Genomic DNA, 15,035 nt, shown 5'->3' on the forward strand with positions numbered 1-15,035 from the left:
CTTCAGGAAAGTGAAAGCTACTATATAGTTCATAACTACTAGAGACTTTATGTTTTGTATATTCTTTTTTTAAAGATTTATTTATATTATGTATATGAGTATTCTATCTGCATGTATACCCGCATGTCAGAAGAAAACATCAGACCCCAATACAGATGGCTGTGAGCCACCATGTGGTTGCTGGAAATTGAACTCAGGACATCTAGAAGAGCAGACAGTGCTCCTGACTGCTGAACCATCTCTTCAGCCCCTGTTTTATATATTCTCATGAATTTTACACACCACAATTAAAACAGCATTACATGAAAGATAAAAGTCCCTACATTTTAGAAAACAACTTACCAAGAGAAGGAATGTTACTATTCTCAGCAAATCAGTGTGTGTTAGTTCAAAGCATACACTAAACCAAGCTGATAAACGTGTGCTATGCCTTGGGGAAGACAGCATATACCCAGACTTACTTTAATGACTCTTGTTGCATGAATAAAATTGACAGCATACAAGTTATGTTCCTCCATCCCAGTGCCAATGGTAAGGATGTTGGGGTCAAAGATGATGTCATTTGGATTGAAGCCCACTTTTTCCACAAGCAGATAGTAGGCTCGGGTGCACACACTGACTTTAATATCTGTTTCTGTTGCCTGAGGAAAAAGTAGAAATGTAATTTACAATAGTAAAGCAAAGTGTTATCTATGAAAACTGCATATGTCACTTATTAAAAACACTCAAATTTCAATGACTGGATTTCTCGGAGACCCAAATGTCAAACTTCTAAACAGTCATCAACTTGTCTCAGAACAGAATCAGTGAAAGACTTTATGTTTTCAGTATCACAATTTTATTCCTTACATAAAACTTCATTCATATCTGGTATACTAACAAAGTGGCTTCCTAAAGACAGATATGATTTAAAAAAGCAAACTCCACTAAAGACAGATTAAAAAATCAGCAGCTGAGCATCACACCTGTAATTCCAGCACTTGAGAGGGTGAGGCAGAGCTGTGGCAGGTCACTGTAGGCTACGATGGTAAAAGAGTGCCTCAGTGTCCCGCCCCTCCTGACCTGCCTGCAATGTGCCAACCACTCACACACTCTGCTGTTGTCTTCCCGCACAGTAGACTCAAGGACAAGCACTTACTCCCCACACCCACCTCCCAACACGCTTGTTACCATTTGTCTCAAGTTGTAACCGCATAGTGGCACGCACCTTTAATTTCAACACCCTGAAAGGCAGAGACAAGTGGATCTCTGAGTTCAAGGCCAGCCTTGGCTATATAGTGAGTTCCACGTCAGTCAGGACTACATAATGAGACCCTGTCTCAAAGCAAAAACAAAAGCTAGAAAGATGGCTTATTGGTCAAGAACACTTCCTGAGGACCCGAATTGGGTTCCCATCAACCACAAGGAGGCTCACCTCTTAAATTCTAGAAGACCAGACTCTTTCTTCTGGTCTGCAGGCACTGCTTGCATATGGTGTACATACACATATGCAAACAACATTCATACAAAAAATAAATAAACTATCTTTTAAAAACTATAAATTATCATCATCCTTTTAACAGAATCCTAAAAATACAAAACACAGATTCTAGCATGGCTCACCCTCCCTACTCCTGAGACCATCACACTCAGCCAGGGCCTCTCCTCCACCACTGTCCCACCATTGGCCCTCTCTACTCACTGCTCCTATGATGTTCCTACCTTGCTGTTGCTACCTCAGAGCCTTTCCATTTATCGCTGACCTGCCCAGAACACAAGGCCTAAGTGTCTTCACAGCTCACAGAGTCAACCATCCCTTCAGAGTCTGCCTTAATCACTTCCTCCAGATCAGCACACTACCACCCTCCCCACCTGCTTCTTTCCTGCTTCTTTCTTGGGGCATCTCTTTCCAGATACATTAGTTTGGCAATTTATTATTCTTGGTTGTTTTATTATCTATTATTATCTCCATTGCTAGAATGTCAGCCTTACTGTCTCACAGAGTAGGGCTTGTTAGAATGTGCTTAATACCATGCTGAAGAGATGAGTGAGTGAAGGAATGCCACTTTTACTCAGTGTTTCCCAACTTTGTCAAGGAAGCTGTCTTCAGCTCTCCCTCCATACCCATTAAAATTGCACTCTAGATTTCTGACTATTGTTAGCATAATGTGCTCTGGGGGTGAGCAAAAGAAAAAACCGTAGTCCTTTCTTGCCCACGTTTTCATATTTCATGATACTAGTTACCCACTGTCACTTAAAGAATATGAAATTGAAGAATCCAGAAATTATAGGTCTAAAGTTTCTAATTTCATGCCACTCTAAAAAGTGTGATGAAGCCTCATATCTTTTAAACTGTCCTGCTCTATCCCACCTGGGAAAGGAGTCATCTTTTTGCCTAACGTTCACTCACTGAATACATGCTCTCATGATCCTTTTTCATATACTTATTTTGAGACAGGGTCTCACTCTGCATGACCTGAAACTTGAGGTGCTACTCTAGAACCCTCAGAGAGCCACACACCTCTGCCCCTGAAGTGCTGGAAATAAAGGACCTGACACACCTGGCATGTAATCCCTCTATTCTCAAGTGGCTCCTGAGCACTGGTGGTACTGACATTCAGGCTATACCAAACAGAAACTGTAAAGCACCCTCTGTACGTGAAAAGTCAAAAGCACAGCACGGTATTTTGAGAAGAAATGACATTACGGTATAGTGTTAGCTAAATTCTTACTGTTCCTAACCAAGCTTTACTACATAGGTAAGCATGTGTAGAGAAAAGTACGGTACAGAACAGGTAAGGGTATATTACTATGCTTGCTATCACTCCATAAAAATACATAGCAACTGTGAGGGTCAATTCTAAATCAAGGTGGAAAAAGATGTTCTTGAAAAATAATTAATCCCACTGAAATATCTACTTCAGTCTTGAGAAACCTGAGTGGTAGGAGGATCCCACTGTTAGGATGGAAACCTGAGGCCTACTAAAGTACTGGTTTTGACCAGACACTTCCTCAACTTGAGGGAGCTAGTATCAGTAACCTCACTTGATTGGCAAATAAAAAAGGCACAGTCTGGTAATTTCTATTCGAGCTGCTGTTCCAGAACCATGTCTGCCTGCCTGCCTGGTACCATGCTCCTTACCACTGTGGACATGGACTAACCCTCTGCAACCATGAGCACCATATAAATTAATTCTTTTTAAGCCGCCTTGGCCAGGGTGTCTTGTCATAACAATAGAAAACTAGTAAGATAGTGGTATTCTGCAGTAGCACGAAATGAACTAAGTCAGGACTCTTTTTCTCTTTCAAATGCAAAACCAGCTGTCTGTCCCAGTAGCTTTGTGAATATGTCAACCATTACCCATTGGTGTAAAGACTGTACAATATATCAAATTTCCAGAAATATATTACCTATGTGTGTGCAAATCTGTATTTAATGATAGCACACGTACATATATAAGAGTGTACTGCTTTCTCACCTGAGAAAGCAGGAGGAGGAGCTAGTAGACGCCCCCTCAAAAAAAAAAAAAAAAAAACAACCCACTTACCTGCCCTTCCTCATCGAAAGCCATCACCACCACAGCAGCTCCAAACTTCTTGATCTTCCTGGCCTTCTCCAGGAAGTCCTCCTCTCCCTCCTTCAAACTGATGCTGTTGACTATGCACTTTCCTTGGCAGCACTTCAACCCAGCTTCAATCACAGCAAAATTCGAAGAGTCTATGCACAGGGGCACCTGAGAGAGAAGAACAGGAAGATCACAGGTCACAAGTCACCACAAATCCCTTTTGAAGGGTTCCAAAAAACTCTATTTCTTTTTTAAGGAAAAACAAATAACTTAGGGTGTTAAAAGTGGGGTTTTAATACACTTAATTAGGCTTGAAGTTCAAATATAGAGGAAGATCAGCTCACAACAGATTGTGCATGGGCCATGATTTATAACTCAAAGTTAGGGACTCCAAGAGAGCAAGCAGTTCAAGGTCTTAGGCCTAGTTTACACTTCCAAGCACTTAAACCCTAAGGCAAACGTTTTCTAGCTTCAAGCATTCTACCCTGACTCATATGAAGGTTAAGCCTCTTCCTTTAGGAACAACCCTCTGGCCAAGTTACTCAAATTAAATCTTCTGTTTATAAAAAACAATTCCTGAGCAGGAAAAAAAAAATTTATTAGGAAAAAACATATCTTATCCTCCTCCCTCCAAAATAGTAATTGCTAAAATTCAAAACAAACAACTAAAATGAACACATGAGAGACCACATCTAATACAGCATCTGCTCAAGACACATGAAAGGAATAATTCACTGCTACAAAGAAATAAACATGGCAGGATAGTTGACTTAAGACTATTGTTTAGGCTGGTCAGTCAGTCAGTAACTGACTGCCCCTCTCTAAGGCAGACAGGTCCCTGGCTTTACCATGCTCACCAAGGTAAATGAATAAACAAGTAATGACAAACATGCAGGGAAGGCTAGAATGCAAGACAATAACAACAAAACAAACAAAAAACAAGGAATCTATCTCAGCAAGAGTGCCTGACATCTATGAGGCCAATACCATCAACAAACACACAATTATTATTAAATTGTTTTAAAAAGAGGGTTGGGAGGAGGGAATAGGGAAGTAATACTATTGTCCTAAGTTCATACACGGGTGGCACAAACCTGTAATCTCATTGTTTAGAAGATGGAAGTAAAAGAAGAAGAGGTTCAAGGCCATCCTCAACTACATAGTAATTTCCAGGCCAGCACAGGGTAATAAGACACCATCAAAAAAAAAAAAAAAAAAAAAAAAAAACAAACAACAACAACAAAACCTCTGTCAATTTTGCTTTTCCTTAGCACACTGTAATAAAAACATTTATCTGAAAAGGGTTATTTTCCCTGTTAGGAATAGAGCCAGTGTGGCAGCAACAACTGTGTCCCTCTGAGATACAAGAGTCGGCTCTCAGACTGTGCAGACAACAGACAAAACTCAATCTCTTGAAACCTACTTTTCCCAGATGCCTGTCAACAGCCAAGCTGAAGCCCTATCACTCTCCAAAATCTGCTTCAGGTGGACAGACTGCTGAGTTGGGAAAGCTCAGAATCAGAATACAGGAAGAAAAAAACCAGTTCCCGAGAGGACATACAGACAATGCTAAATGAATGGCAACAAATCCAGTAAACATTCTGGATTATAAACCTTATACAACCTTGGCAATGTCAGGCTCAGAAGCAATGAAGTTGCAAAATCTGGTCATTGCACTGGGACCATCTAGCATGCCATCATCCATGTTGATATCCAGCACCTGAGCTCCCATTTCCACCTGCACTTTGGCAACACTCAGGGCTTCCTGGAGGAGGAATGGGAGAAACATGGTTAGCAGATGACTAGGAAGTCACAGGAGCTCTGTTACTGAAACAGACATGTTGGTTGGCTCCCTGACTCTGGGCCTGTCCCCTGCTCCCCAACACTAACTATGGATTACTAACCCTTTCCACACATCATCTCACTGCTCGGCCAAAGGCATCTTCCTACCATGAAGGATCTAAACTGCTCAGCCTCTAAGCTGACGCCTTTCTTGGTTGGCCCTCACTGGACACTCTACCCAGCCAAGTATCACCTCTGTGTCACAGATCACGTATCACTGCTAGCAACATAATCCCCTTCCCTTACATACTGGTTCAAGCCCAACTCAAGTCTATCTCCTTCAAAAAAGTTCTCTAGAGCAACCATCCAAACTCATTTAATCCCTCAGTGTTTACCCAGACAAGTAAGGATTTTACTTTGCATATGAACGTGTGTCTGCATAACTATATGCTGTGTGCACACAGGTGCTCATGGAAGCCAGTAGTGGGCCCCTGGAATAGAAGTACAGAGAGAACAGAGGGGCCTTCTGTGGGTCCTGGGAACCAAACTGGTGGTCCTCAGCAAAAGCAGTATATATATACTCTTAGCTTCTGAGCCATCTCTCCAGACCCTCAATGATATTTTCTAACTAACATAACACAGATGTTTGTTTGAATCTTCATCATAGATTTGTAGCTCAATAAATGAGCAAACGTAAAAATCAATAATAGATACTTTAGCCTGATTTTTCTTCGCTGCTACCCCTCCCCGACAAAAGAAAAATAGAATGATTTTGTCATTCACTGTGATAAAATATGGAGACATAATTGGGAATATGACAGAGGGAACAAAGATATACAAAGAAAAAGGATAACTACACTAAAACTGAACTAATACTCCCAACCCAAAGGATCACAAATAGAGTAATTTAAAAAAACGGCTTTAGACAGGGGTGGTGTATGCCTTTACTCCCTGCACTCAGGAGGTAGGCAGATCTTAGTGAGTTCAAGGCCAGCCTGGTCTACAGAGTGAGTCCCAGGACAGCCAGAGCTGTTAGAGAAACCCTGTCCCAGAAAAACCAAGAATTAAAATTAAGACTGGTTTCCAGGCTGGGCATGGACAAGCCAGGGCTACACAAAAAGAGGGATTTCAAGTGCTTAAGGGTGCAGCTTAGTGGCAGTGCTTCCCTAGTGCACTCAAAGCCTGAGGTTCGTGTGTGTGTGCGTAGCAGTAGTGGGGTGGGGAGGCAGAGCGAGGGCTGCAGATCAGAAGCTGTAGCACTGGCTTAGCAAGCATGAGCTCTTGGGTCCCACTCTCCACAGGGGAAAGGGATGTTGTTTTTTGTTTTTTGTATCTGGGGTGAGTTAAAAAAATAAAAAAGTGTATCGCAACCCTTGTTCTTGAAGGGCTTATATCTAGTTGGAGGCACACAAAACTGTCATATTAAAAAACAACACAAACAAGCACTAGTACCAATGTGGGGTCAAATACCAAGACTATCTAAATCAGAGAAGATGAAAGCTGACCAACTTTTAACAAAGGTGGTGTATCCTGAGAGGGAAAGTCTTTATCCCACCAAAGCAGGAATAGATTGGAGGAAGCAGAAGAGATAGAAGGTAATCAGCAGAGGTTCCAAAGATCTGAGAAAGAGATGCCAATATCTGATCTATTTCACCAGTCATAGCATAGGTGCTTAAAGGCGGAATGTTCCCAAACTAGCTCAGTTAAGGCATTGTTCCTTTAAGGGCAGCTCTCTCCTTCAAAGTACAGGGCCTTGAAGATCACCTAAGTCAACGAAGGGCTCATCCACCCATTCTGTGCCCTCCACCTCCACTTCAGCGGCATCTCCCTAAAGGTCCCCATAGGCAAGAGAGCACAAGGCAGTTAAGTACATGGGCTTCAGAGACTTCTTTCTATCAATTCTATGTAAAAACAGCCTAAGAGTGTTGGCCTTCCCAACTCTGCATTACCGTATTTGCAGGTGACAACAAGCAGCTGGGCTTCATGGGACTGTGCAAGTTTAGTGAAGATATAATGTGCTTAGCACAGTGACATGGCACATAAGAAAACCTTAATATTATGTCTACCTGTGTACTTCTTCCTAAAGCAGTATCTGCCCTCACTAACAAGGCCATCAAATCTCAAAGCCCAAACAGATATCCAGAGAACAGACAGAAGAATCAAAATACAAGTAGTTCCTCTGACAACTGAAAACACCATCTGACCATTAAGGGTCACAAAAACTTCGAAAGGTGCAAGCAAGAGGCAAGGCATGATGGTAGAGCAACCTTTCAGAATGTTCACGGAGCAGACTGTACTGCTCCAAGCACAGGTAGAAAGGACAGAGTGATGGTCTCAAGAAGTTTAACTGTACCCTACTCACAAAAAGAACTTTGAGACTCCATGGAGGACAATCATGATGGAAGTCCATGGCAACAAGAACAGCAACAAGATGAAGGGGTAGAGGACTGCAAGCACCTAGCACCTGCACTAGGAAAGACAACTCTAGGGGATGCCATGAAACAATAATTAGCAATTCCAAAAAGGAAGATAATCCCAATATTTGGGCGGTAGAGGCAGGTGGATCACTATGGGTTCAAGGCTGGCATGGTCCACATAGTGAGTTCCAGGATGGCCACGGCCACATAGTAAGAGCCCGTTTGGGGCAGAGGCAAGAAGAGGGGTAGTGGTGGGAGGTAAATCCACAGGCTAGAGAGATGGCCCAAAGGCAAAGGTACTTAATGCACAATCACAACCTGAGTTCAGGTCTCAGCACACACGTAAAGCCAGGCATCCCACAGAATGCCTCTAACTCCATTTCTAAGGGATTCAATGACCTTTTCTAGACTCTGCATGCGAACACACATGTACATAAACTCACAATACACACACAAATAAAATGAGTATAATAAAAAAAAACCTGAATCTATTCAGATCCTGAATTGTTTTTTTAAAAAAAATCATTAAAATTCAAAGGAGAGTGAAATAGCTCATCTGGTAAAGATGTTTGATACCAAACCTGACAATCCGAGTTCGATCACCAAGAAGTAAATGTGGAAAAGAATCAAATCTTGCAAGTTGCCCTTTGACCTGCACATGCACACAGTGGCTTGCATATGAACATCCAGGTACAAATACATGCACATGCACACACAATCTTAGTGAAAGAAATTTCTTTGAGGCAAGGTCTAACTATGTAGACCAGGAAAGCCTAATCTCAGAAAGAAAAAAACAAAAATCTACCTGCTTATGCCTTCCCCAAGTGCTAGGATTAAAGATATGCACCACCATGCCTCAGTTAAAAAAAAAAGAAAAAGAAAAAAAAATTAAGTCACAGTAAAAAAACAAACAAAAAAGTCAACTTAAAACCTCAAGCTATCTTCTTCCATTTTTAAATTCATATTTATAGAAAAATTAATTCTATTCCTATTTCTTGAACATGCTCTGTGTTGATTAAGCTTGACTCTATCTTTAGTATTACAAAGCTTAAAGATGCAGACTTCTCAAGGCAAGGGCTTGTTCATTGGTTTTGACCTATAGATAACAGGCTCAGCAGTACCTTCATCAGTTAGCATCTGATGTGGTCAGATGAGTAAGAATTCTCTTTGGAAGGGGCAGAAATAACTTAGCACCTAAAAATATGTGTTCCTATAGAAGACCCAGGTTCAGTTCTAAGGACCAACACGGCATTCCACAACCAGCATGTAGATCCATTTTCTGGGGACCCAATGCCCTCTTCTGATCTATGTGGGCACCAGGAACACACATCGTGCACATACATACATCTAAGCAAAATGCCATATACATGATACATAATTTTTAAAAAACAGGATTCCCTTGGCTTTCACTTCCTATAGAAAGATTTCAGACAGGCCAAAATGGAGTGTATTCCCAAATATCCAAACTTATTCAACAATGAAGGACTAGAAGCTATATCACTCCATGCCCCAAATGTAATGTTTTTTGAGCATTGTCAACAACAGCTTCAACTCTTCCAGCAGCACACCAATGCTGGCTGCCACCTGCATCCTCACATACTTCCTAGGAGCCCTGCAATAGCCAGAACAGATCACACTTTGCTGACATGCAGTCCTCCCAGAGGCATGGCAATGACCCGGGGGTCTCATAAGGATGCTCACTTCATAGTTTCCTGCCATGATGAGTTTAGCAAACTTCTTGGATCCTGCCACGTTACAGCGCTCTCCAATGTTAACAAAGTTGGTGTATGGTCCAATCCTGAAGGGCTCTAAACCTTAAAAGGAGAAGCATTTTGAAAAATTCTTGAAAATGCACATGGATGACATGAAACAAGCGAAATATCTGCAGCTAGAAGATTCAAGTCCACCTGAGCAGATAGACAAGAGATCTGATAGGGAGACAGGGTCACAATCTTCCATTCTCTGAACACTAAAGGGTTCCTGTGCAACTGTGCTCACAACCAGAAGGAACACCTCAGAGCTCTGCGCTGCAAATGCCCCTAGTGAGCTGTACCATGACATGACGGAAATGTCTGAGAATGAAGGAAAGTCATCATCACTCATATTTAACTAAGGGCAAGGGGCAAGAGCCATGAGGAACTTCAAATCAAAGGAGGACTGAGCTTGAGCGGGTCTTGTGCTGCTTCAACTGCTGTGAGTTCCTATGTACAACTACTCTGCTGTGTCTGGAAAACTCTGCTTTTTTTTTTTTTTTTTTTTTTCCAAGACAGGGTTTCCCTGTGTAGCCTTGGCTGCCCTGGACTCGCTTTGTAGACCAGGCTGGCTTTGAACTCAGAGCAATCTGCCTCCTCTGCCTCCCTGAGTGCAGGGATTAAAGGTGTGCACCACCATGCCCAGCTTGGGAAACCCTGCTTGATGCTACCCACAACCTCTAACAGTTGTGGGGTTTCTGTCCCACTTTCCCCTGAAAATCCCTGAGCCTTGGAATGGGCCATATTATGTCTCACTCAGGCCTAGACGGTGGGCAGTGGGCACAAAGTCCCATCATAAGCTGTAAAACTACTGGCACCTGATAGGTGCTGGGATATAGGAAAACAGGGAGGAACAGAAGGAGAGGGAAATACAGTGTGTTACTTTACAAAACTAGTTGGGTGACACCAAATGGACCTGAAAGGTTGGGGAGAAAACTGAAATTGGGGAGAAAGGGACAGCAGAGTAGAAATAGTAGTTATTGGAAGAGCTGGGACATGTGTAAATATGTTCAAAATATGTTCTATAAAATTCTCAAATAAAAAGTAATTGTAAAACAAAAAACAAAAAAACTGTTGAATCAGACATAGTAAGTAGTTCATGACTATAATCCCAGCACTCTGTAGCCTGTAGAAATTTGAGGCCAGCATATATTATGCCATAAAATTCTATCTTTAAATTTTTTTTTTCTTTTTGGCTCCATGATGCTCTATCAGAAATCAGCTTATAGCTGAATAGAGCAAATCTCTTTGCCACCCCATCAACAATGTATGTGGAATGTTACTTCATCTCTCTCACTGAGAGACCATGAGCCTGAAAGTAGCACTGCCAAACAGGGCAATGAGGGAGGACCCAGATGGAGATCCAGAAATCACTGCGGCAGGCCTTCCACCATGACGTGCCCAAGGCAGCCACTAGGCTTTCTGCATATTATCATCTTATTTGCTAAGGAGGAATAGAATCAGAGGTGAATCCAGAGGCAAGTATCAGATAACGCAGGCATACACATTACTCTTTAAAACACAAAGGGTCTGAAGTATCACTGCAGAAAAGGTTCTCAAACTGCCTTTGTTTTTCAAGTATTATAAGAAACAGTCTCCCTGAATAGCCTCAGGCAGGCTCTATGATCACACAACATGAGACAACTGCCCACACCACCTTTCAGCTGAGAAATCAGGTACAGTCAAGTGTTTCTGCCACAGTTATCATAAAAATGAAGCCCAAAACCAGCACCAGCAATCAGAGCTGTCATTAAAAAAAAAAAAAAAAAAAAAATGGCCTTTGAGTCCTTTGCCAAAGCATTTTATTAAGATATTAGTATGAACAAGAGGAAGATTATGAATATGAACTGGGTAATTATACAAGTACTACAGGCCATTTGCTCACGAACTCAGGAAGGAATTACTTTCTATGGTTTCAGCTGATGACTGTTACCATCAGTAATGAGCCTTGTGCCCCTGATCTTTCACATAATCTGGAGGTTTATCTACCAGGCAAACAGGGATAACAACCATCAAATGGTAAGGGTGCTTGGATAGAGAAGGAGTACTTCTCTTGTTTATACACAAGTTAACAAAATTTTCTTCAGGTTGGACATAGTGACACATAATGTAATCCTAGCACTCAGAATGTAGAGACAGGAGAATTGCTAGTTTGAGGTGACCTTTGGCTATACAGTGATACCTGTCCTAACACACCACCATTTCAGAAAAAGAATAAAATAGCCAAACATGGTGATACACGATTTTAATCCCAACACTCAGGAGGCAGAGGCAGATGGATCTCTGTGAGTTTGAGGCTTGATCTACAGTGAGTTCCAGGATAGTCAGGGCTACACAGAGAAACCCTGACTCAAAAGAAGAAAGAGAGAGCAGGAGGAGGAAGAGAAGGAGGGAGGCACATAGACACAGAAAATAAATACACAAATAGATGTAAAGTTCCAAACAAATGGCAAATGTAAAATTCTAACATTAATGTTAAAAAGCAATTAAGATTTTCCAGGAAGATGTTGTTGCCATTACAAAGCATTAAACTTTAACTAAGTTTTAACCATTTGGAATTTTCAATAATTCATACCAATTGGCCATTAAAATTGTTAGGCAATGAATAACAGGTATGCTGTTACTGTGCAGAAAAGACAAGCCTACAGATTCTCCTTGTAAAGAAAAGATAGAATGAGCAATCATTCATTTTTACTCTGAAATTAATCTTTCCACCCCATCCCTAGAAAAAGAGTTTGTTAGTAAAATTTACCTAAGTGCCAAGAAAACTAGAACTCTTCTTTGACCTAATATGCTTCCTGGCATAAATATCACTCACACTTAGAATATGCATGTTAAATACATCCTATGAATGATTTTTTAAATCAAAACTACATCCTCATGACTTACCAGATAGTAACATATGTCCTTCAAAAACACTAGCAGGTGGAACTCTAGGCTTACAATTTTTCACAGCTTCAGCAATTTCCCTAAATGAAAAGAAAAAACACTATATTCATTAATTCAAAGTAACATCAATTTAATTAAGCTAATTTCCAGCTATGAAATTAAGTCTGAATCAATATTACATAATGATATGCCTACTTAAACGTACAGCAGCAGTTACACTGTCAGCTTTCTCAGCAACAGGAAGCTCATCAGTGCTGACTGAGCTGCTTCTGCCATCACAGACTTAAGCCTGAAGCTATGTGGACCAATTGCAAACCTTTTCCCTTCTCCCAGCCCTCAGACAGTCTATACAAATCCACACACAAACTTGGCCTTTCTACCTATTCAACAGTTAACAACCTCAAAAAGAAGTCTGTAGCTGAGAAGTAATAGTAAAGGGGGGGGGGTTGCTGGCAGTGGGGAGAATAGGGTCCTGTGAGTTTGTTTGTTACAGCATGCACACAGCAGGGAAGGTACAGAGAAATAGAGCTTGAATACTTCAAAATAGTTGTTTCTCTCCTCAAAGTTTGTTTCAGTTATCCACACTCTCTTCCACATTGTCAACTTTAATGAATCATATGTTTAGTAAATCATAAAAATCTAGCTTCCTGTTTATTTATGAGGGCCTGTAGTCACTGCTCACTCTACTGCCCCCAAACGAGTATATAAATGAGTAAGTAAAAGCAGGAGTTATACAATATAGATAGGTATACATACAAATACACACATTAAAATAACTTCTCTTTAAACAGAAGAAGTGATCTAAAAAAAGAAAGAGTTAGTCTATGATCCAAAGATAAGATACTTCAACTACTGACGAAACTATAACATAAAAGATGTACTTAAAACTGCGGATGTAGGTATAGTGTGCTGGAGTAGACATTGAGTATGTACAAAATCCTGGTTTCAATTAACAGAACCAAAAGAGACAAATGCATCATAACTTTATAGTTATTAAGAGTCTATCACAGAAACCAGGTGTGCAAGCACACACCTTTAATCCCAGCACCCAGAAAGCAGAAGCAGGCAGATCTCTGTGAGTTCCAGGCCTGCCTGGTCTACATAAGAAGTTCCAGCCACAAATTCTATCAGAGAAGTCAACAAAAGCAGTGAGAAAAAGTATTTGGTAATTCAGTTGAAGAAACATATTGTGTGGGCACACAGAGAACAGTGAGGGCTGGCTGAAAGTACAATAACTCATCCTCTGCCTGAATTCCAATCTTTCTGAGAGCCACAAAGTATAAGGATAAATGTACCCATAGCTGCACTGTGGGTTTCCTCCTCCTTCACAACTGCCCTTGGAAGCATGGGTAAAACAATGACTTCAGAGGACCAGGGAAGAGATTCCTCTGGACCTCAAGATGCTAGTCACCTGGCTGCTTTTTCTCTTCAGGAAAGAATCTAAGGGAGGCATGTGCTGCACCCAAGAAAACATGCCTGTCCTTCTGTTCAAATTATTACTTCCAGGTAGAGTCTTATGTATGGAAATTACAATGTTCCACGGGGAGAAGTTGAGGGTCAGACAAGAGCAATGACAAAGCAGGAAACTGTGGCAGTGATGTGGCAGGCACATGGCAGCACACTGTATTTTTCTATACTACTTTCATTTTTAGAATGTTTCTTAATATAAAGCTACTATTACTCATATTTTCACAAGAAACAATATTATTGACACAGCGACATGGCTTAAACAAAGGAACAGTCTGTGACTGAGGTGTTGACAAAATGGTTCTTTTCTAAGGCCGCATTCCCTGCGGCTTTCAGGCTACTGACTTCTTGTGTCTACATAACCTTCCCTTAACCCCTGCATTGTATCTCATACTTACATGACATGGACACTGATTATGTAGGATTATGGGTGGGTCCACTCATTCTTTATCTGACACCTTTTAAAGGTTCATCTCCAAATACAGTCACATTCCAAGTACTAAGTGTTAAGATTTTAACAGACAAGCTTGTGGGTAGAACAATTTCATTTAGTTAGTAAGTACAGAAAATATTAAATTGGACAAAATGGCTCATACCTGCATTCTCAACATTCAGGAAGCTGAGGCAGGAGGTACCAAGAGTTTGAGGCTACACAATGTGTTTAGCCCAGTCTGGGCTACAGAATATAAGATTTTAAGCCAGATGGAGCTACACAGTGAGACCCTGCATTAAGGGAGGGGAAGGAAGGAAAAGGGAGAGGAGATGAATAGAGGGACAGAAGGGGAGAGGAGAGGAAAGGAGGAACAAGCAAACAAAGCTATCAAGATGGCTCAGATGCCAGCACCCACAAACTGTCCAGTTTACAAATAGCTGTAAACACAAACACACCACACACACACACATACACACACACACACACACAAAATAAAAGGACCTAAGGGTATATGCTATAATCCCAAAAGTTGTGAGGCGTTTTCAGGAACACCTCTACAGTTTCAAGGCCAGCCTGGGCTATATACAATGAAGAGCAGGCCAGTCCTAGATACAGAGAAAGACCCTGCCTCAAAGGCACATAGAGGGAAGGAGTGTAGAGTAAATATGATCAAAATAATTATAGACATGTATGAAATTCCCCCCACAAAATAATAAAAATATCATTAGAAATAATAAAACTAAACCAGTTT

At 41.1% G+C, this 15,035-nt stretch overlaps 1 protein-coding gene across 2 annotated transcripts in view; it reads right to left on the reverse strand.

Annotated features, from left to right (window-relative positions):
* The window catches only part of Mtr (5-methyltetrahydrofolate-homocysteine methyltransferase), an 86,124-nt gene that overhangs the window by 41,812 nt on the left and 29,277 nt on the right, over positions 1–15,035 (reverse strand). Inside the window, exons 12-16 of one of the 2 annotated variants that reach the window (XM_021655641.2) lie at positions 12,385–12,464; positions 9,446–9,558; positions 5,170–5,310; positions 3,528–3,713; positions 462–641 (exon numbers count right to left, since the gene is read on the reverse strand). In XM_021655641.2, coding sequence (XP_021511316.1) covers positions 462–641; positions 3,528–3,713; positions 5,170–5,310; positions 9,446–9,558; positions 12,385–12,464 — 700 coding nt within the window. Of the gene's footprint in view, positions 1–461; positions 642–3,527; positions 3,714–5,169; positions 5,311–9,445; positions 9,559–12,384; positions 12,465–15,035 lie in introns of those variants that run through there. The other variant, XM_060372886.1, reaches the window with a different exon arrangement.

The sequence above is a fragment of the Meriones unguiculatus genome, chromosome 19, assembly GCF_030254825.1.
Source record: "Meriones unguiculatus strain TT.TT164.6M chromosome 19, Bangor_MerUng_6.1, whole genome shotgun sequence".
Taxonomy (NCBI): Eukaryota; Metazoa; Chordata; class Mammalia; order Rodentia; family Muridae; genus Meriones; species Meriones unguiculatus.